At 45.1% G+C, this 23,205-nt stretch overlaps 1 protein-coding gene across 1 annotated transcript in view; it reads left to right on the forward strand.

Annotated features, from left to right (window-relative positions):
- hacd4 (3-hydroxyacyl-CoA dehydratase 4) overlaps nucleotides 1-23,205 on the forward strand; it is a 55,029-nt gene that overhangs the window by 12,882 nt on the left and 18,942 nt on the right. Inside the window, exons 2-4 of the mRNA XM_033017833.1 lie at nucleotides 13,194-13,300; nucleotides 15,350-15,477; nucleotides 19,337-19,449. Coding sequence (XP_032873724.1) covers nucleotides 13,194-13,300; nucleotides 15,350-15,477; nucleotides 19,337-19,449 — 348 coding nt within the window. The remainder of the gene's footprint in view (nucleotides 1-13,193; nucleotides 13,301-15,349; nucleotides 15,478-19,336; nucleotides 19,450-23,205) is intronic.

The following is a 23,205-nucleotide window of genomic DNA, read 5'->3' on the forward strand; positions in this document are numbered from 1 at the left end:
GCGACCAATCGGCCCCAGCTCCGGGAGACTGGGAGCACTGAATCAGCCACCGTACCACAGCTACAGGAGACGGAGGGGGTGGTGCGCCCAGAAGGTGGTGGAACAAGGAGGGTCCCCCCCGACAACAACTCTGGTTACGCCAGAGGAAACCCCTCTGCTTGAGGATGCCGGCACTCAGTACCTGAGCCCCGGAAAGGTGCTGCAATTCACCAAAGCGGTGGGCATGAGGGGACAAGATGACAGTCAGTGACTCTAAAGGACAATGGAGCTAAAACTAGAATCATTAAACGTGCGCAATGTTAGGAGCACTGTGCGATGTATGAAGGCCTTGCAGTACCTGGCCAAGGTCAAGGCAGATGTGACTTTTCTCCAGGAGTGCGGGCTGCCACACCTCCGCTGCTATCGGAGGTGGTCGCGATGGTGGCCCCACGGACTGTCAGTGTGGTCGGGGGGCAATGACTGTTGCGCTTCTGGTCTGGGGATCTTGCTGCGGGGAGGGAACTTCGCCATCACTGAGGTCAGGGAGGTGGTTGGGGGGCGTCTCCTCGTGGTGGATGTAATGTACCGTGGTTCTCTGCTCCGGCTGATTAATGTGTACGCCTCACCCGTGCAGAGCGAGCGGTTGGCCGTTCTCCAGCAGCTCACACCGCTACTGGCCACGTCCCGGTAGCTCGTTCTGACCGGTGACTTCAACTGCATCATTGATGCCACTGGACGAACCGGCAGTGCCGACAACAGACTGGACAGCAGAGGGTGGATTCGCAAAGAGAGTCTGGAGAGGTCTGCAAGTGTCCCTGTCACGAACAGTTCCGTCACAGAGGACTCTGTGATTTACGGACTGTTCCCAGGGACGCATTCAGAGACTGACATCGACTGCTGCTGGAGGGTCACCAACTCGGTGAAAGACGCTCTTTGGTCTGCCCGACGCTGTTCACCACCCAGCGGAGCGAGATGCCCGTCGGGGAATGTTGCCGACTGGCCCCCTGCAGACTGCAGGAGTACGTGCTGAGGGACGCACTGAAGCTCGGTGCAGCCAGCTCCAAGGCTCGGTGGGGGAGGACCACAGTCTAGTTTCCTTCTGCTGCTGAACATGGGGGGCAGGGTGTGGTGGAGACCCCCCTCAAAATAACGGAAGGAATTCCACGCCAGTGGGCCACATGAGTGGCAAGGGTGGGGGATAAATTTGTGAAATTTGAGTAAGGTATGTAGACTGTATTGAATAATTTGTATAGCCTCCGAAAATGTCGGATGAAATTTTTTTTGCACGGTTCATGTATTGTATATATTTATTACCTGAATAAAGTCTATTTTGAAATTTAAAAAAAAGAGAACTCCAGTTTCAGAATCATACATAAATATTTCTCGCAGCTCAACGTTCATGACCTCATGAGCTTTTGGTGTAGTAGCTTTTTACTATTTTGTTAAGCCATTCAACTTTAAACCAGCTTGTTTTGCTCTTCACACCCTTTGCATCCTTTGAATTTGACGGTGAATCAACATTTCTTTCAATAAAAACTCAATAAGCCAGCTACAGCATTTGAAATGGACCTTTGTAAACTGTACAATAAAGTCAATATGATTATGAGATTTTTATAAATAAGTATAAAATATATACTGTATAATTAGATTACTACATTTTAGGTAACATTGTAGTGTCTATGACATACAGACTCTTGAAAGCATTCATTTTTCAAATGAAACAGTACTTTATTTTAATACTGTAACAGGGTTTTCCCCTCTCCCTCCCACTCTCCCTCCCACTCTCCCCTCCCCCTCTCCCTCTCTCCCTCTCCCTCTCGCCTCCGCCTCTATCCCCTCCCCCTCTCCCCTCCCCCTCTCCCACTCTCCCCTCCCTCTCTCCCTCTCTCCCTCTCCCTCTGCCTCTCCCTCTCCCTCTCCCTCTCCCTCTCCCTCTCCCCCTCTCCCTCTCCCAAAGGGTCCAATTGATGATTTCCCCAATGCCAGAGCGGGCTGCAGCTGTCCCCGGTGCCAGATCGGGGTTCGTGGATTTTGAAATTCAGAAAGAAAAAGTCACCACTATAAAATTTCTCCACTATCATTTATAGCAGTGACATTTTATAGCGGTGACATTTTATAGCGAAGATTTTCTTCCCCCCGAATTTCAAAGTCCGCGGAAATCCTTTTGTGTGTGCATACATTTTCTTTGTGTGCTGGTTGGAAAACGTGTGTGCGTGTGCACACATGCACAGCTTAGAGGGAACATTGATGACAGGTATAGACTGATGGGGCCGACAGTCTTACAATGTTCTCAAGGTAGAAATGTCAAAGATTGGAGAGCATAACTTTAAGTGATAGGGGTAAAGTTTAAAGGAGATGTGTGGGGCGAGTTTTTTAAAGAGGGTGGTAGGTGCCTGGGACATACTGCCAGGATTTGTGGTGTAGACAGGCATGTTACTGGCATTTAAGAGGCTTTTGGATAGACCTTTGGATGTGCAAGGAATTGAGAAATATTGGGCATGTACAAGCAGATGCGATTAGTTTATCTTGGCATCATGTTTGGCATGTTAACTGTAGGCCAAGGTGTCTGTTCCTGTGCTGTACTGTTCTATGTTCAAACTTCTAAATAGTCCTGTGCTGATGGTATTATTGCCGTTGGCTTACATTAAAAAGAGTTAACACTATATATAAATAGATTGAACATGTCAAAGCTCTTCAGATATTTTGATATGATAAACCATGTTAAAAGCATGTTTGCCTGTGGTATAATTTTGTTATTAACATAGATGATATTTTACTAACAGAACACGCAATGTAAAACTGTAACTGTAAAAATGGCATCATGCCCTTCTTACAAAGCTGCATTATTTCCTTTTCATCCAGATAGTTGTAATATTTTAGTGTCCATCTTTAGAATGTTTCTATTTGAATGATGATTTCATTATCAGTTATTATTTAATGCAACAAAATTCAGTTGCATTCTGCATAAGGGAAGCTAAATAGTTACACTTTATATTGTTAACTACCCCTGAGGAAGATTACTTGATTAATTACTTAGCAACAGCACAAAAGACTCTTTCTGCTCTATTACTGGATGCCTGACAGACTCTGGATCCGGTCTCTCAAGCGGCATTCATTTATCAGTTCTAACACATTTAATAAAGTGCGACTTAGAGCCAACACTTTGCTGTAGCTCATTTTGTTGCTCGAACTCAGGAGCTTTTGCATTCGTGTTTCACATCAATAGCTGACAAATTAGAGCAGTATTAAGGGAGCACTTTACTGCACAAGGAACTGTTTTCTGGATGGCATTGTTTTGTTTTATTTGTTGATGCCACATTGGCACCATTAATTGCACATTCACAAATGCCCTTGAGAAGTTGGTGATGAACTGCCCTCTTGAATGCCTCTATCCTCTGGTGAAAGTGCTCGCACTGTGCTGTCGAGGTGGGAGCTCCATGGTTTTGGCTCAGTAATGATGAATGACCGGTGGTTTATTTCAAAGTTAGGATGGTGTGTGACTGTGGGGGTGCCCACAGGTGGGAGTGTACCTCCGTACCTTCTGCCTTTGTCATTTTTTGCAGTAAAGGTCCTAGGTTTGGGAGGTATGGAAGGAGTAGTCTGGTGATTAACTGCAGTGCACTTTGCATATGCACGGAGGAGAGATTAAATGCTTTGGGTGGTAAACGGGAGGAAAATCAAATAGATGGTGTCAAGCTTCAGTGCCTTTGGAGTGGTTCTCATCCAAGCAATTTGAGAGAAGGGATGATCAGATATACCTTCATCTCAATAGATGTGGTTGCCTTAAAGGCATGGTTTGTAATGCAGTGAAATTTAAAGGTAAGATATAGGCAGCGAATCAGTGCCCTTATAAAGCTGGCACTGTTTAATCAGTGCCCTTATAAAACTGGCACCTCAAGATGGCGGCGCTGCCTTAGCAGCTGCGGCTCGCCTGCAGTCCGTTTGTTTTTTCTTTTTTTGTTTGTTCTTTTGTCCTGTTTTAGTTAATTTTTGGTTTTATTATGTTGTGTGTGGGTGGGGGGGAGAAACGTGTTTTCGGTCTCTTCCTTCGGGGGGGGATGCGACTTCTTTTGTTGTATCCCCTGTCTCCGTCTGCGCCGAGGCCTAATAGCAGAGCTGGCGGTCTCGGAGCTGGGGCAGCGTTCCAGCGGCAGCGGCGACCCGAATCAAAGCAGTGGCGTTCCGGCGGCAGCGGCGGCGGCGACCCGACCTCGGAGCGGTGGCGTTCCGGCGGCAGCGGCGGCCAGAACTCAGAGGATCGGCCCGGTGGATGACATCGTCGGGAGCTCGCAGGTCACAGGTGGTGACCTGTTTTCCGGAGTTCCCGCAACAACAGCTTCGTCCGCTGGACTGGAGGGCGGCAGCTTCGGCAACTTCGACCGCCCCGGGCCGCGGAGTTTGAATCGGCCCATTCGCGGCGCTTGGATTCAGCCGCGGGACTGACTTACTTACCATCACCCGGCGGGGTCACAACATCCGAAGCCTGGATCGCCTCGGCGCAGTGGGAGAACAAGGAGGGAAGAGACAAAGACTTTAAGATTTTTGCCTTCCATCACAGTGAGGAGGTGCCTGGTGAACTCACTGTGGTGGATGTTAAATTTGTGTTTATTGTGTGTTTTTGTCATTATATGTATGACTGCAAGGCAACTAAATTTTGTTCAGACCGAAAGGTCTGAATGACAATAAAGGCTACTTTACTTTACTTTACTTTAAGCTGGCACTGTTTAATGTTTGGAAAACCACAGGCAGCTGTGAAAGGCATTATTAATAGGATGGACTCTCCTCTCAACAGTTTAATATTGATTCCTTACATTAATGTCTAGTTCCCTGCAATATTTTACATGGGTATAGGTTTGAATTTATTTGACAGCCAGAGATTTATTCTATTAAACAGTCATTTATCCAAAAAAGATGCGTGATTTCCCAGCAACTCGCAGTAATTGCTGGGTGTGTTGTTAAAACCTTGCCAATATTTGGTCTTCCAAATGAAGTTCACTCAATCACAAACACTGAGGGTATGTGCACATTGAAGTTAGAAGTCGATATCTTTTGTGAGGAGTCCTCTCCTCAGCCACTTGGCTGAATGGTCAGGTATGGCTATTAATGCTGGTCTCATGAGAAATGCCCGCATGCGGATACAAATACGACATAAAAACATTTGGACAGATATATGAATAGGAAAGGTTTCGAGGATGGCCAAATGCAGGCGAATGAGACTGGCCCAGTATGCCAACTTGGGCGGCATGGACATGATGGGCTGAATGTACTCTTTTCATGCTATTGACTAAATTTGAATGATATTTGGATGATAAATCCAGGAGGTGTCAATCCCAATCTCCTGTTGTTCTTCAGGGAAGTTAGTGGAGGAGGCGGTTTTGGTCAGTGGAGAAGAGCAATGGGTTGCTGCAGCCAAACATTGGCCATAGGTAGAGAATGAATCGCAAAATCATTTACCGGCAGGAAATTTGAAATAAAAATAGACAATGCAGCTCATCTAGTTGCAACATGCAAACCTTGCAATGTTTCTTGGCAGCCCTTTCCCTATTTCTTAATGACTGATAAATAGGATCCACGTATAATTTGAAAAATTATATTGTTCCTGTCAGTTCCAGTGTCTGTATGTGGTATCTGATGATTAACCCTTGCACGGTAGAGCTAGTGTTGCAGCCTACACTGATGCCTCTTACGCTGCTAACTCTTATAATAACCTTATTTTGATAAGGTTTGTCGAGTCATTTGACAAAACGTTTCTATGGAGAGTGTGAAATAGTCCAAGCTTAACGATAGTCTTTTATTAGGATAAGCGCTTGCAGAATGTAACCTTCCCCATGCTTGCCCTGGCCAGCTCATGTCTCGACAAGATATGCAAGATTCTGTTGCTGTGAGGGGCCTTGTGATTTTAGATCAGGTGCCACTTGTCACAAGCCCACATCTGGAGATGTTCAAAGGCAAGTCTCAGCCAGCTCTAGTTATAGTGGGGAGAAGGGGTGCCTTAGTGCCAGCAATAAGCTCAGGGCCTTTTCTGACAATGCTTGCAAATAGAATTCACCTATACCTAATTTCACAAATCTGTTAAATTTATTGGTTTTCTCGGTCATAACATTTGAAAAATACATAAATCATGGAAGATGTGCGTGAAATGTTTCCAGTGCCCATTAAAATATCCACCATGCCATTCATTCCATTCCATGTTATTGAAGGATTTCAGAGATCTTGGAGGAAATTGTAGCACTAAAATGTTGGCACGGTGGTGTAGTGGTAGAGCTACTGCCTTATAGCACCAGTGACCCAGGTTCAATCCAGACGATAGATGCTGTCTGTACGGAGTTTGTACGTCCTCCCCGTGACCTGCATGGGTTTTCTCTGAGATCTTTGGTTTCCTCTCACACTCCAAAGACGTACAGATTTGTAGGTTAATTGGCTTGATGCATGTAAGGTGGTGTTAATATGCGGGGATTGTTTATCAGCGGCCTATAAGGAAAAACACACTCATGGTGAAATCCAACTTTATTCCATTAAGTACGCAGGAACATTCCAACAGCCAGCTCTTGCATCTGGCTGTACTGACTAGTGTACGAGAGAGAGAGAGAGAGAGTCTTTGTGTAGTACCGTAATACCATGTAAAGGGTGGCATGCACATATGTGTGGTGAAGGTTATGAAAGGCCCGCATTAATAAGGGTTATTCTACATCCTTCCTCTTAGAGAGTTAAAGCATATATAGTGGTTAGTGGAGCAGATAAAAACACCAGTATAAGTTGCAGCATTTATTATTTTCCTGCATATGAGACACATAAAACTAAACAGGTCATGCACAGTTCAGGTAGAGCCAGTACATTTTCCAATTAGCGGGTTTGGCTAGCAGACACGACCTGCACGTGTACGATAATAACCTCCAGCAGACACCTCATCCTTCGCTGGGGAAGCAAGTCCCTTATCGGGTGAACGCGGAGGAGAAGACACCGGTGGTGATTGGGGCACCGGGGAAGGCAGGGATGGCGCCGGCACCGGCAGAGGAATCGCAGGAGCAGCATTCACAGAGCGTGAGTGTAGACCAGCGGGCTGGTCCGGGTAAGGACGTGGAGGTGCTGGTTCATTAACCGGAAGGAGTCAAGGGATATGGGGAGAAGGCAGGCACGGGTTATTGATAGGGGACGATCAGCCATGATCACAATGAATGGCGGTGCTGGCTCGAATGGCCGAGTGGCCTCCTCCTGCACCTATTTTCTATATTTCTATGACCATGTATGAGCATAGTTCCGCGGTGGACCCCAGAATGACTCCGAGACGGTCGTAACCTCAGAGTGAGCACAAATGGACAACCTGTCCCTTGTTGAGCGGTTGAAGCGGTGAGCTGGTTTTATCATAGTATTTTCTTTGTATATTGCGGCGGCTTTGGAGCTGGGAATGGATAACTGACAGCGCACGAACTTGTGGTTCTAGTAGTTGCTTGGCCATAGGCAGGGTGGAGTGGGTTCACTGTGACATGAGCCTTTCGGCTGCAGATCCCAGGAGAGGGTCGCGGATGATGTTCCGTAGGTTGACTAAGTCGAGATAAACATCAGAGCCGGTACTGTGTGAGCGTTCCATTAGTTATTTTGAACTTTTTACCGCACGCTCAGCCAGGCCGTTGGACTGCGGGTACTCGGGGCTACTGGTAATGTGGTGAAAGTCCCAGTTTTTCACGAAATTCCTGAAGAGCTGACTGGAGAACTGAGGTCCATTGTCTGAGAGTAGCTTTAGGGGGGCTCCGTGGACAGAGAAGTGACGAGTTAGTTTCTGAATGACCATGGCTAAGGTTGGGCTACTGAGCAGGTCGATTTCAAACCATCCTGAGTAGGAATCAACTAAAACCAAGTATTGTTGGCCGTGCCACTCGAAGATGTCGGCTGCTACTGTGGACCAGGGTAAGTCGGGCGGGGGTGCTGTGGTTGTTTCTGTTGGTGTGGGGTCAAGCTATTGCAGATCGGGCAGGCTGCAACCTTCTATAGAATGGAGTTAGCCATGTCTGGCCAGAACAGCATTCCTTTCGCATGTTGAAGGGTTATTTCTGCAGCGGGATGGCCCCCATGGACAATGTCGAAGTACTTGCTGTGAAGAGACGTCGGGATGACCGCCTTGTGTCCTTTCATTATCACGCCATTCTGAATGACCAGTTCATCACGGGCAGGGAAAAATGGTCAGCGATTGTAGTGTTTCGTCTGCAGCTGTTTTTGACACTAGGAGGTCTAAACTGGCAGATGGGAGGCAGGCGACCATCATAACCGTGTACCCCTCATGCTCATCATCAGACAGGTGTTTTTCGCAGGTTGGGTGAGGTGCCCGTGAGAGGTTGTCAGCTTAGTGCATGTCCTTACCGCGTTTGTAGGTTAGTCTGATGTCATATCTCTGTAGTTCCATCTTCATGCGTTGTAAACGTGCTGGTGCCGTGTGGATCGGTTTATGGAGGATACTGACCAGGGGCTGGTGATTGGTTTTGACCGAGATCGGGTTGCCAAAGATAAAGTCCTTGAATTTCTTGCAGGCAAAGGTTACTGCGAGTAGCTCCTTTTCGATTTGAGCGTGGCGCTGTTCAGTGTCGGTCATGGTGCGGGAGGTATAGGCAACTGGTCTGGAGCCCTTTCCGTCATCTTGTAGGCAAGCAGCACCCAGTCCATACTGGGAGGCATCACAGGTGAGGGTGACGGGTAATTTGGCATCAAAGTATGCGAGGGTTGGAGCGCAGGACATTAGTTGTTTGAGGGTACAAATGCCCTCTGCTGGTGTTGGTGCCAGGACCAGTGTGTATCCTTGTGGGTCAGTTGTCGCAGCGGGGCTGATAGCTCGCTGAAGTTTGGGATTAATTTTCCAAGGTAGTTTACCGCGCCTAAGAATCATTGTAGAGCAGTCACAACCGTAGGTGCTGGCATTTCGTTGATGGCAATGGTTTTCGACGTGTCTGGCTTAAGTCCGTTGTTGGTGAATATGTGGCCCACATAAGTCTCTTCGTCGACCCGAAACCTGCACTTGAAAGGGTTGAGTTTGAGATTTACTTCCCTGGCATGATCTAGGACCTGTTTCGGGTTGAGTCATGTTCTTGTGCATTGCGCCCGGTAACCAGGATGTCGTCCACAATTATGTAACATGGGTAGCCAGCAAAGAGTTGTTCCGTAGTACGCTGGAAAACTTCACTAGCTGAATTGATGCCAAATGGCATTCTTAAAATCGGTAGCGTCCGAAGGGCATCGTGAATGTGGTGAACATGGAGGATGCATGGTCTAGTGGCATTTGCCAAAATGAGTTCTTTGCATCTAGGGCAGAAAAAACTGTGGCTTTACCCAGGTTAGCAGCGACTTCTTCCACCGTCTGCATTGGGTGGTACGGCCGATTGATAGCAGTATTTAAATCCTAAGGGTTGATGCAAATCCTTATTTCATCTTTGTTCTTTTTGACTGCTGCAACCACGGTGGAGACCCAGGAGGAGGGGTCGTTGACAGGGGCTATTACACCCAGTGATTCCATTCTAATTCAGCTTTGACGCGGTCCTTCATTGCTTGCGGGATTTTGTGAGGAAAATGAACGACAGGTATAACTTCCTTGTCAGTTACAATGCTGTATTCTGTGGGAAGCTTGCCCAGCTGATTGTCAAAAAGGTCTTTGTATTGTTCAAGTAGTTGTTGGGTAGGACTTTGAGAGGTCGACAGCTGATATACAGTTTTGCCGAAGAAAACTAGGTTCATATTACGGCATGCATCATTGCCCAGAAGTAGGGGCACTTCACCTATTACGATAAAAAAATTCCAAGTTATAAACTTGAGATGCCAGATGGCATTGTAGTGTAACTGTACCAACTGGTTGCAATTACCCCCCCCCCCCCCCACCAAATGGATGTAACTTCGAGATTGTTTTCAGAACATTTTCGTTGTTGTGAATTCTTTGGAAATCTGCCAGCGAGATAACATTACATCTCGCCCCCGTATCTATCTTAGCAGCAACCTTGGTGTTGTTGATACTGAGCATTGTCATGGGATCACTGTCTGTAGCCACAGAATCGGGAATACAAGAATGTCTGTTTTGGCTGACTTCTTGCAGGTGCTGCGGTTGTGGTTCTGCTGTTTCAGTCAATGCTTCGTGGGAGAGTGTGGGTTCAAGTGCATAGAGAGATTGTTGTGACTGGGCCCTGTTGGCACGAGCGCGGCAGCACCGGATAAAGTGGCCTTTCTTTTTACAATAGTGACAGGATTTGCCATAAGCGGGGCATTTCTCATGAAATTTCAGGTAAGAGCCCCCGCAATAACCACAGTTATTGACTAGATGATCAGTTATCCTCCCTGGGGATTTAGGCAATTGTTGAGGGGTTAATGCTTGTCATGGGGTCCTATAGAAGGCATGGACGTCATAGACAGAGTGATGGCCTCAGTCCCAAGGCTTTGGTATGGGTATCAGTGTATTCTGCAACCCGGCAGGCACATTCAACCTTATCAAGTGTAAGCTCCTCATCCTGGAGTAATTGATTTCTCACCTTATCATTCAGGATGCCATATACGAGTCTGCCGCGGATAAGCACATCGCGGTCTTGGAAGTGGCATCTGGATGCAATGCTCTGAAGTGGCATCTGGATGCAATGCAACCGTTTTGCCCTCTTGTTGGTTGCAGGGAAAAAACTTGAGGTGCTCCATGATAACGTTGGTGCGAAGTTGGCACAGGTCTCTGAACTTTCGGAGAAGGCAGACCGGGTGTCTGATGGACTCTGCCGGGGTCACAACATGTGTCCTGTGCCTGCCACATTGAGGAGAATTGACGCAACAGTCTGGGGGCAGCTGCAGGGTGGGCAGCATCAATGAAAATCCCGAATTCCACTTTAAAGATGCGCCACCGTTCAGCAAGATCACTGTCGAACACCAAATGATCTGGTCTGCGTAAGGAACTATCCATTATTTGGTGAAAAAAAAAAAACTAAAATAAATTCAGGCAAAATAGTTGGAGATGTGATTCAAGATTCTGACACCATGTTTATCGGCGGCCCAATAATAAAAACACACTCATGGTGAAATCCAACTTTATTCCATTAAGTACACAGGAACATTCCAACTGCCAGCTGCTTGCGTCTGACTTTACTGACTAGTGTGTCTGAGAGAGAATCTTTGTGTAGTACCGTGATACCATGTAAAGGGTGGCATGCACATGTGTGTGATGAAGGTTATAAATGGCATGAATTAATAAGGGTTAATCTACAGGGATTGCTGGTCGGAGCGGATTCGGTGGGCCAAAGGGCCTGTTTCCACATTGTATCTCTAAACTAAACCAAACTAATTACCAACTGACAATGCAAACATAATTTGTATGGTGATTTATTTCAGGGGTAGATAATCTTCCATTTCTAGGTTTGTTTTAAACAGTAAAAAAAACACGTGGTTAAAGAATGAACCACTAGTTTCATGAGTGGAACCTCAGACTCCTAAGAGACAACTGGCCATCATTCAAATTGTGATCTCAAATTGTGTCTGCCATTCAATCATGGCTGATCTCTGCCTCCTAATCCCATTTGCCTGCCTTCTACCCATAACCCAGTCTAATCATGAATTTGTCCATCTCTGCCCTAAAAATATCCACTGACGGCCTCTGCAGCCCCCTGTGGCAATGAGTTCCACAGATTAACTACCGACTAAAGAAGTTCCTCCTCACCTCCTTTCCAAAATAGCGCCCTTTACTTTTGAGGCTATGACCTCTGGTCCTCGACTCTCCCACCAGTGGAAACATCATTCCCACATCCACTCTATTTATGCCTTTCATTATTTTGTAAGTTTCAACGAGAACACCCCTCAACATTCTAATCTCCAGCGAGTAGAGGCCCAGTGCTGTCAAGTGCTCATCATACAGTATATTAACCACTCATTCCTGGAATCATTCTTGTAAACCTCATCTGGATCTTCTCCAGAGTCAGCACATCCTTCTTCAGATATGGGGCCCAAATCTGCTCACAGTACTCCAAATCCAGCCTGACCAGCGCCTTATAGTGCCTCAGCATTACATCTCTGTTTTTGTATACCAGTCCTCTTGATATAGGTATGTTACAAAACTTACCTTCAGCGGCGCTGCAGTTCTGCCACTGGCCGTGTGCGTGACTTTGGTGCCTTTGAGGCGGGGGGGGGAAGGGGTTAAAATGCATTTTTTCTCCTACCTGTCCTGGATATATTTTCTCGGAGTGCAAGCTTTTGCTGAAGAATTGTTCCGACGACCGTTCTGTGAAATTTTTTTTTTTTTAAACGCCCGACAAGTTCAGCTCTGGAGTAATTTAAAAATCAGTTTCTAAAGCCGTCAACGCCGACAACGGGGACGGATTTCACGTTCGGGACAGGTAAAGGAAAGCCGTTTATTTTATGTATAAAAGTGCTTATTAAGATGCCTTTAATTCACATTTTACGTTGCGAAACGGTGATTTAGGACCCATACGAACCGGCAGTGTTTTTCCTGCCGATATGGGGTTTAAATTCACCGCAACCGCAACGTTCCAAATGATCGCGTTCCACAGAATCCCACTCGCAAGATGATTTAAATGGCCATTAATTTACGGGAATTAAACATTAAATTCCTTCCATTTGGCCTATAAATCCATGACAATGAGATTTAAAAATCATGTAATATTGTGAATTATTGTGTGAATGTTATTTGGACACTTAGGCTATTTAAAAATATTAATCTTTTCTTAAGAAATGGATAGATGTTTAGATCTAGTAATTGCATTTAGTAATAAGCTACAATTGAGTAACTAACTAATTATATGTTTTAATTTCAGGTCATCCAAGTAAGATTGTTTAATATTTGTTTCAGAATGCTTCAATCTATAATAACTGAAAATGTATTTCGGTTCCCTTAATTTTTAAGAAAGTTATGGGCTTTTGACTGTCCTTGATCACAGCTTTTGTATTAAGTCAATGGAAAAGCAATAGGGAACAAGATGCTAATTTCCGAGTATGAAAATGGCCATAACTTTTTTAATACTGAAGATATGAAAGTAAATTAGGTGTCAAATTAAACTTCTTTTTATGCTTTATCTGATGGGATAAATTGCAGGCTTGATTTTTAAAATCTCAAAATGTTGTAACATTGTTACTTGATATAAATGCTTCTTGTGTGCCCGACTACACTGCTCCAATCTCTGGCCCTACATTTTGCTAAATGAATTTAATGGACAAATTAAAAGCATCTTGCATTGCTTGTGTTTTCTTTTTCTCAGATATGGATGGAAGATTGTGTATCTTTTGACATATCACCTCATACAATTCTGTGGGCACTCATGGATATCCTCAAACATAATAGCCAGAATCTTAACATTTGGGAAAGGTAAGTCTTTGCTGATGCGGGTACAGAGAGCAATGCCTATTGGTAATTTGTTGTTTCTGAGGGGAATGGAGGTTTTCTTTCTCAAGGACAGATAGTGAATTACTTTTGTGTAGGAAGGAACAGCAGATTCTGGTTTACACCAAAGATAGACACAAAAGTAACTGTGCAGGATAGGCAGCACCTCTGGAGAGAAGGAATGGGTGCCGTTTACCTCCAACGGAATCCCGCTACGAGCCACATCTTTCCATCTCCACCCCTTTCTGCAGAGACCGTTCCCTCCTCAACTCTCTGGTTAGAAACATAGAAAATAGGTGCAGGAGGAGGCCATTCAGCCCTTTGAGTCAGCACCGCCATTCATTGTGATCATGGCTGATCATCCCCTATGAATAACCTGTGCCTGCCTTCTCCTCATATCCCTTGACTCATCCCTTCCCACCCAAACCACCTTCTCCCTAGGTACTTTTCCCTGCAACCACAGGAGATGGAACACCTGTCCCTATCCACCTCCCACTGTCCTGATTAATTTTACTGTTTGTATGCCTCGTTGTTACCTTCCCCTAAGCAACAATGAACCATTCTACATCTCCTTGATCATTGTTTGCTTTGATCTGTGGTTTTCACACCTTACCCTTCCATACCTCTCGTTTCCCTCACCCCCGACTCTCAATTTGAAGGGTCTCGACCTGAAACATCACCCATTCCTTCTTTCCAGAGATGCTGCCTGTCCCGCTGAGTTACTACTGCATTTTGTGTCTATCTTTGGTGAATTTCCTTTGTTCCTCACAGTTGTTTTCCACAATAGAGATTAATGGTGATCAATCCTGGTTGGTCAATAATGGTTCAGATCCAATCTCACATAGAAACATAGAAAATAGGTGCAGGAGCAGGCCATTCGGCCCTTCGAGCCTGCACCGCCATTCAATATGATCATGGCTGATCATCCAACTCAGTATCCTGTACCTGCCTTCTCTCCATACCTTGAGCCACAAGGGCCACATCTAACTCCCTCTTAAATATAGCCAACGAACTGGCCTCAACTACCTTCTGTGGCAGAGAATTCCAGAGATTCACCACTCTCTGTGTGAAAAATGTTTTCCTCATCTCGGTCCTAAAAGATTTCCCCCTTATCCTTAAACTGTGACCCCTTGTTCTGGACTTCCCCAACATCGGGAACAAACTTCCTGCATCTACCCTGTCCAGCCCCTTAAGAATTTTGTAAGTTTCTATAAGATCCCCCCTCAAACTTCTAAATTCTAGCGAGTATAAACCGAGTATCCAGTCTTTTGATGGAACGCCCAAGCTGTTTCCGAACATTAGTTGGTGGGAATGTGATTGATTGGATGGTGGACACAGCCTGTTACATCATTGATACTGATCTCCCCAATGTAGAAGGGATCTAAAGAAGACACTGCCTCAAAGGCAGCCAGCATCATCAAAGACGCACACCACCCTGGACACACTTTCATTTCACTCTGACCATTGGGATGAAGGTATAAGAGTCTGAAAACCGTGACCACCAAATTCAAGAATAGCTTATCCTACAATCATCAAGCTCTTGAACACTACACAACACTAACTTATGAACTGTATTTGGTTCAGTACAGATTTAATTTACTTTTTCTAGCATCAGGGACTGAAGGAGTACTTGGGCAAGACAAAGACAAAGGTCCTACCCAGAATGCAGATGGAAGTTGTCATTACCTTTCTGGGGTCCAGCTACACAATAATAGATACATGTACTGTATGTAAGGGCCAAGTTCCCCAACAGACAGCTACTAGACCACTTAACAATCTGCCGACTTTATTGAGCCGAGCTCATATCAGGAAAAGACCTGAGGTTAGAATGTGCCACCTTGTCCTTCTCTGTCTATGACAACTCCCTGCCTTACATTGTATTCCTTATTGAGGAGAACCGGTGGTCTTTCCGCTGCCTGATCTCCATGAATGCTTCTCTGTAGCCAATCGATGTGATGAATATGAAAACATCTGTTTTGATGTGCTACCTAATTGTCAGGCCAGGAAATAACACTGCTGTGACTTTTGTTTTAGACAGCTTTGTGGACACGTATTATGCCTTAGGAGCTGTGATGTGTTCCTGCCAATTGCTCTCAAATCTGGAGGTGATCCATGTCCTCACGGGCATCGAGCGAAGCCCATTTCTTCTCCGATTCTTACAGGTAGGAAAGCAAGGTCTGAAATACCTGTGTGCATTTTAGCATATGTTTCAAAAACAAATTAAGTCCATTGAAAAGCATTCCTGCGATAGCTACTTGGAACAATGTGAAAGTCAATATAAAATGTATGCTTACTTGCAATAAACATTTCCATAAAAATGGAATCTGGACAAACCTCATGAAGAAAGGGACCTCCAACATACTCATAGCAATAGCAACAGAATTTATTTCTTCTGACAGTTTCTCTGTCATGGAACCTCACACACAGGCGATTCAATCTTTGAAAGAGCAATGCATCCCAATTCCCCCTTCTTCAAAACACAAAGTGTTGGAGGAACTCAGCTGGTCAGGCAGCATCTATGGAAGGAATGTAGAGATGACATTTTGAATCAGGACCCGATTAAAGCTAACGGTCCCGACCAAAAACATTGCCTATTCATTTCCTCCACAACTTCTAACTGACCCGCCAAATTCCTCCAGCACTTTGTGTTTTGCTCAAGATTCCAGCACTTGCAGTTCCTTGTGTCTCATTTTCTAATCTTTATTGGAACTGTCTGTTAACACCATCTACTGAATTGACCAAAAGATCTTTGTTAATCACTTTGAAACGTGTGCATCCGAGGCATCCGTCCAGTCCCTCCCTCCCTCCCTCCCTCCCTCCCTCCCTCCCTCCCTCCCTCCCTCCCTCCCTCCCTCCCATGGCCCGAACGGACTCGGCCTGGTGTTGAGTCCCAGCATGGTATGGGAACAACCACTGGTTGACGAGAGCAGTGTTGGTTAGACAAGCCGTCATCTGTTGGCTTCAGCTTCCCGTTCATACCGATGGAAGTTTCTGATTATTAATAGCTGGGATTTAAAGAAACAAATGGATTTGCCACTCCTTCTATACAAATTCTCATCTCAAATCAATCTGTCCTGTGATGTAACCGCGGCATAACCACCAGAAAAAGAACATGTCTTAATCCTATGAATATATTCCCATATTCTTGTTACAAAGACTGTTCATTGCCAACTGTTCATTGAAACTGTGCATAACACTTTTTCTGAAATAATTTCAGTGCATTGTTATTTTGGAAAGATAGTTTGTAAGTTAATTAGTGATAGGAGCAGTATTAGGCCATTCAGCCCATCGTCTACTGCCATTCTATCATGGCTGATCTAGCTTCCCTTTTTATCCCCATTCTCCTGCCTTCTCCCCTTAAACCCTGACACCCATACTAATTAAGAATCTATCTATCTCTACCTTAAATATATCTATTGACGGCCTCCACAGCGTTCTTTGAATTCCACAGATTCACCATCATCTGACTAAATAAAATTCTCCTTATCTCCTTCCTAAAGGAACGACCTTCAATTATGAGGCTATGACCTATGGCCCTAGAGTCTCCCACTGGTGGAAACATCCTTTCCACATCCACTCTATCCAAGCCTTTTAATATTTGGTAAGATTCAATGAGGTCCTCCCTCATCCTTCTCAACTCCAGCGAGTAGAGGCCCAGTGCCACCAAACGCTCATAATATGTTAGCCCACTCATTCTCGTAAACTTCCTCTGGACCCTCTCCAGCGCCAGCAGATCCTGCCTCGGATATCGGGCCCAAAATTGTTCACAATACTCCAAATGCAATCTGACCAGCATCTTATAAACCCTCATCATTACAACCCTGTTTTTGTATTCTAGTCCTCTCAAAATAAATGCTAGGATTGTGTTTGCCCTCCTTACTACCGATTTGACTTGCAAATTAACTTTTTGAGAATCCAGCACCAGCACTCCCAAGTCCCTTTGTACCTCAGATTTTTGAATTATCTCCTCATTTAGAAAATATCTGCCTTTATTCCTACCAAAATGCATGACTCCACACTGCTACTCTGTATTCCATCTGCCACTTCTCTGCCCAGTCTCCCAAGCTGTCCTTCTGTAGAGTCCCTTCTTTCTCTACAATTCCTGCCCCTGCACCTAGCTTTGTATCATGCTCAAACTTGGCCACAAAGCCTTCAATCCCCTCATCCAAATCATTAATATACAACGTGAAGAGTAGCAGCCCCTTCACAAATCTGAATGTTGCATCTCAAATGTAACAGCATGGGTCAATGGAGCCTAACTGCATGCATTCTAATGTTGGGCATGGAATTGAGAAATGAACAGTGTGGTGAATTGTGGTCCTAAACCCCTCTGTGGTTACTCCAGTGGTGCTCTCTCGCTATCATGTTTCAACAAATATGCCAGCAAAGGCAGCTTCGTATATCATCCCTTTCCCCTATTTTTCCCAACAAATCCTTATTTTAAAGCCCATTCCCTTTTGAATGATGCTAAACATTATGCTTCATCCTTCAGGTAGTGAAGTAGTGCATCATAGAACCACCATCCATGTTGGAAAAAAATTCTCTCCAGCGTTTTTGCTAATTATCTTAAACGTGTGTCAGATTACTGAAAGCCTTGAGTAAATTAACTTTCCAACTGGTTTCAAATAGCATCAAACATCAATTTGGTACGAGCTGCCTTAGTTAAAGTAAACTTTTTACCGATGAAGGTAATTAAGATTGGGCAATGTATTAATAATATTTCATAGCAACGGAAGTAAGTGTGAAAGCAAGGTCTAGGATAACACTCTCATTCATTTCCTTTATTTACTCCTGCTCCAGGCATATGGTGATCAAATAACAAGCTTCATCCTCCTCTTGCAGCTGGCACCACACCATTTATAGCATTATTCTCCCTTGGCCTTCACCCCATCAAAGTTCTTTGTTCTCTCCACCCCTCCCCTTCTCTGCAATTTTAAAATGTTTAGTCATAGAATCATTGAGAGGTACAGTGTGTAAACAGCCCTTCAGCCCACCAAGTCTGCACCGACCATCAATCACCCATTTGCACCCATCATTTAATTGTCATTCTCTTGCAATCCCATAGCAACACATATGCCAGCATCCATTTTCGTCTGTCATTTAATTCCCAATTTTTTTCCTGCAAATTCCATTTTAAGCTCCAGTTCCATTTTGAAAGATCCTACCCATTGTACTTCTTCCTTCAGGTAATGCATTTCAGACAAATCTCCCCACATCCTCATCAACTCCCCCTTGATTTTACCACTGATCTGCACACTTGTGGCAATTTACAGTGGTCAGTTACATACTGACCTACACATCTTTCTGTTGTGGGAATAAACTGGAGCAGCCAGAGGAAACGCACACTATCAATGATACTTTATTGTCACTAGTACCTAGATGCAATGAAATGCTTTGTTTTGCATACAACCTGGTAAAATGATATAGTAGATCTCACGTAGGCAGTACACAAGTGTCGCCATGTTTTGGCGGCAACAAAGTTGCATAAGTTCACTGAACAGTCCCATCTACTACCTGCCGTTGCAGCAGCACCGACCCCCCCACTGCCCCTCCTCCCTCATTCCGCTGGGTCCCCTCTTTGTTCTCCGCAGTCTCTCCCGCTGGATCCCCAATTGTTCACAGCAGCCCTCCCTGTCGGGTAGCTCTCCGACGGCCTTCCTCGCTCTTGAGGACTCTCCGACTGCCCTCCTTGTTCTCCGACCGCCCTTTTTCCAAAGGGAAAACATGCAAACTCCACATAGATAGGACACAATATCAGGATTGAACCAGGGTCTATGGTGCTGTAAGGCTTTACTCGTGTTACTTTTCCCGTTTCTGATAAAACGTAATCTTCCAGAAACACAATTTTTCTCTCCACAGATGCTACCTAACTGCAGAGTATTTCCAGCATTTCTTATTGTTAGTTTCAAGAGTTAAAGTTATTGTCTTAATTTCCAGATGCCTAATCATTAACTTTGTTTGCAGGCTCAATTAATAAAACATTATGGATTCTTTGTTAATGCTGCTAGCTTATGTTTTCAGGTGACAGAGAGGAACGTGATCCTTTTTGTGGTTATAGCTAGTCAAGAAGAGATGCAAAACAAGCAAATAGTTTGGGCCCTGTTCTTCCTCTGGAATACTCTGGATATGATCAAGTGAGTAACTGGATTGCTTGGTTGTCCATTAGCACACTATGACATTTCTATCAACCTTTAAACATGACAAAGGGTATTCTATAACTAGCAAACAATGCTGACAGAGCACAAACTCCAGAAGAACGTCTCAGTTTACCTTGTACGGGTGACACATCACTATTGATATTTAGCACTAAATATTCGTCATTTTAGGAACCCAGTAAGAATATCATCATCTGTAAAGCCAGACTATTCTTCCTGGACAAAAACTAAAAAGTGTTGGAAACACTCAACATGTGAGGAAAAATCTGAAGGAGTAGGAAGTGTTAATGACTCTAGCTCCAGGACACTTCCAGACCTGAAATGTTAACAGTTTCTCCTTCTACAGATGCTGCCTGACCTGTTGAGTGAGTCCAGCATGTTCTGGTTTTTGTTTACATTCCGAGCATCTGTAAGGTTATGGTTATAAGGTGAGCCTTCTTGATCAGAGTTGAGGTATTGTGGGTCCAAGAGAGGTCATTGGAGATGTTAACACCCAGGAACCTGAAGCTAGAAACACGTTCCACCTCCGTCCCGTTAATGTGGATGGGGATGTGCGTGCCGCCCCTGGACTTCCTGGAGTCTACAATGAGACCTTAGTCTTCTTGGAGTTAAGGGCCAGGTTGTTGTCAGCGCACCATGCTGCGAAGTGCTGGACCTCCTCCTTGTAGGCCGACTCATCGTTGTTGCCGATGAGGCCAATCACCGTTGTATCATCTGCATACTTGATGATGGTGTTAGTACCATGTACAGGTGTGCAGTCATAGGTGAAGAGGGAGTAGAGGAGGGGGCTCAGCACACAGCCCTGTGGAACGCCGGTGTTCAGGGTGAGGGTTGAAGAGGTGTGCTTGTCTAACCTAACAGACTGTGGTCTGTTGGTTAGAAAGTCCAGTATCCAGTTGCAGAGGGAGGGATCGATGCCCAGGTTACCGAGTTTGGTTATCAGTTTAGATGGTATAATGGTGTTGAATGCTGAGCTGTAATCGATGAACAGCATTCTTACGTAAGTGTCTCTGTTGTCGAGGTGGGAGAGGGCAGAGTGAATTGCCGTTGAGATGGCATCCTCCGTACTCCTGTTCTTGCGGTAGGCAAACTGATAGGGATCCAGTGTGGGGGGGGTAGGCAGCTTTTGAGGTGTGCCAGGACCAGCCTCTCGAAGCACTTGGTGATGATGGGGGTAAGTGCAACTGGGCGGAAGTCGTTGAGGCTTGCCGCAGTGGAGTGTTTTGACACTGGCACGATGGAGGTGGTTTTAAGGCACGTGGGGACAACTGCTTGGGCAAGTGGCAGGTTGAAGATGTCAGTCCAGACGTCTGTCAGCTGCGCAGCACAGGCCCTGAGCATGCGCCCGGGGATGCCGTCAGGGCCAGCAGCCTTACGTGCATTAGTCCTACTCAGTGCCACGCATACGTCGTAGGGGGTGAGTGTGAGGGGTTGGTGATCGGCAGGGAGCACAGCCTTGATGGCTGTCTCTAGATTGTCCCTGTCGAAGCGGCCATAGAAGTGATTAAGCTCCTCAAGGAAGGAGGCGTCGCTGGACGTGGGGGTGGTGTTGGAGGGTCTATAGTCCGTGATGGCCTGGATGCCTTGCCACATGCGTCGGGGGTCGGAATTGTCAATATTGAATGAAGGGTGTGGAGGCTGATGCTTTGGATACCTGGGGAAGTAAGACCTGTTGATGGAGTGGGCTTACTGAACATGTGCAGTAAGAAAGGCAGTGGCTAGCTGTTGCCTTGTGAAAGCTGAAGGCAATGCTTTAGGCTGGCACAGCAATAGTGTTGCTGCCGTAGGGTGCTAGAGACCCAGGTTCTATCCTGACTACAGGTGCTGTCTGTAGGGAGTTTGCATATTCTCCCTGTTAGCGTGTGTGTTTTCTCCATGTGCTCCGATTTCATCCCACATGCCAAAGACATGTATGTATAAACGGGTAGATTAATTGGCTTCTGTGGATTGTCCTTAGTGTGTGAAATAGAAGGAATGTACAGGCAATCATTGGTCAGCGGGAACTCATTGGGCCGAAGGACCTGTTTCCAAGCTGTATCTCTAAACTAAACTTGAGGAGCTCGAGCGGCTGCAGTCTTGCGCCACAGGATGTTCGGCCCAGGAGTATTAAAGCAGCTATTTACATTAAGGAGGCAACAGATCCTGCCTCAGATAACTTGCTGGGAATCCCAATGTCCAAGCCTCCCGCTGCTTTAGCCATATTAACTTCAGCATGTTAAGCAGGTCCTTTGTGACTTTAGTGGGACTTAGTAATTTTATCCATGGTCTCACTTCAATAATCAGAAGGAAGAGAATTTGGGGGTGGGGGGGGTCCCACATTGTGCTAACCTTTTGTTTGACTAATGTGTCCTGCCTGGCTGAAGGATGCAGTTAAAACCAAGACAGTGCAGTTCATGACTCCTGAAATTCCTTCATCATGATGAACTGGAGGGATCTAACCCATCCCAATGTAAGGCATCATAACCAATGCTATCTTGTACTCCCATTGTATCTAACGTTTCCCTGGAAATCACAGAACGGAAGAGGCCAATCAGCTCTTTATGTGTGATAGCTCTTTGATACAACATTCCAATAACCCCCTACTGCTCTCCCCACTGTAAATTCCAACCTCCAGTTCTGTTCAGTTCACTTTCATTTATTGTCATGTGTACCGAAGTACAGTGAAAAGCTTTTTGTTGCATGCTAACTAGTCAGCAGAAAGGCAATACAATCGATAGACACAAAATGCTGGAGTAACTCAGCGGGACAGGCAGCATCTTTGGATTCCTTCTCACAGTGGAGAGAGACGATGAAAAGAGGAATCTTTCAAATTCCGCGCATGCCATAACCATGTTGGATAAAATATTTTTGGATATTTTAGGGTCTAGGTTGCTTTGTTCAATCATCCCATATTTGTAAAATGTATTGAAAGCCTTGCTTGTTCTTGCCTTTTTAATTCGAAACAGCCAGGGATCTGACATTTTGTGTATCCAAATTCTGTCCACTTAAACTATTGCGGTCAATAGCTTGATTGAAAGTTACTCAGGCAAAGCATTATCAGAGGAATCATACTCCAAAAAGAATTACTTCGCTTTTTCAGCACCGAAAAGGCCAGAAATAGAAATAGGTCTGAAGAAGGGTCCCAATCCAAAGCGTTACCCATTCTGTTTCTCCAGAGATGTTGCCTGATCCACTGAATTGCTCCAGCATTTTGCATCTAACAGAAAGAGGCCATTCTGCCCACCTTTAAATTGTAGCTGTGATAATATTCCACTTGGGTTTCTTCCAACTTCTCTTCATTTCATCTTATCAGCACAAGTTACTATTTTCTCTCTTCCCCCACCATCTCCTCCTGTACTTATCAAGTGTCAAGAGTTGCATTGGACGCTGAACAACAAATGTTTTACTTGCTGCAGATTTGCAGATGCAAATGACAATAAATTGAATTGTATTGTATTGTATTGTAGATACATTAACATAACAAGTAAATACTGTATAAAAAAGGAACAATAATAAAACAAATTAGCAGTTGCACTTGGTAACCAAACCAGATCTAGCTTCTCAGTCTCAATTGACACAAAAGTTGGGGTATCAGCGGGACAGGCAGCACCTCTGGAGAGAAGGAATGGGTGACGCTTCTGGTCTAGACCCATCCTTTCTGCATCATTAATTACAAACGCCATTACCTTTAAATGTAGCATTTATCTATTTTTTTCTGAAAGCCATTTTTGCCTAATGTTAAGGAGCACAAAGGTC

This window comes from Amblyraja radiata, chromosome 3 (genome assembly GCF_010909765.2).
Source record: "Amblyraja radiata isolate CabotCenter1 chromosome 3, sAmbRad1.1.pri, whole genome shotgun sequence".
Classification (NCBI taxonomy): Eukaryota; Metazoa; Chordata; class Chondrichthyes; order Rajiformes; family Rajidae; genus Amblyraja; species Amblyraja radiata.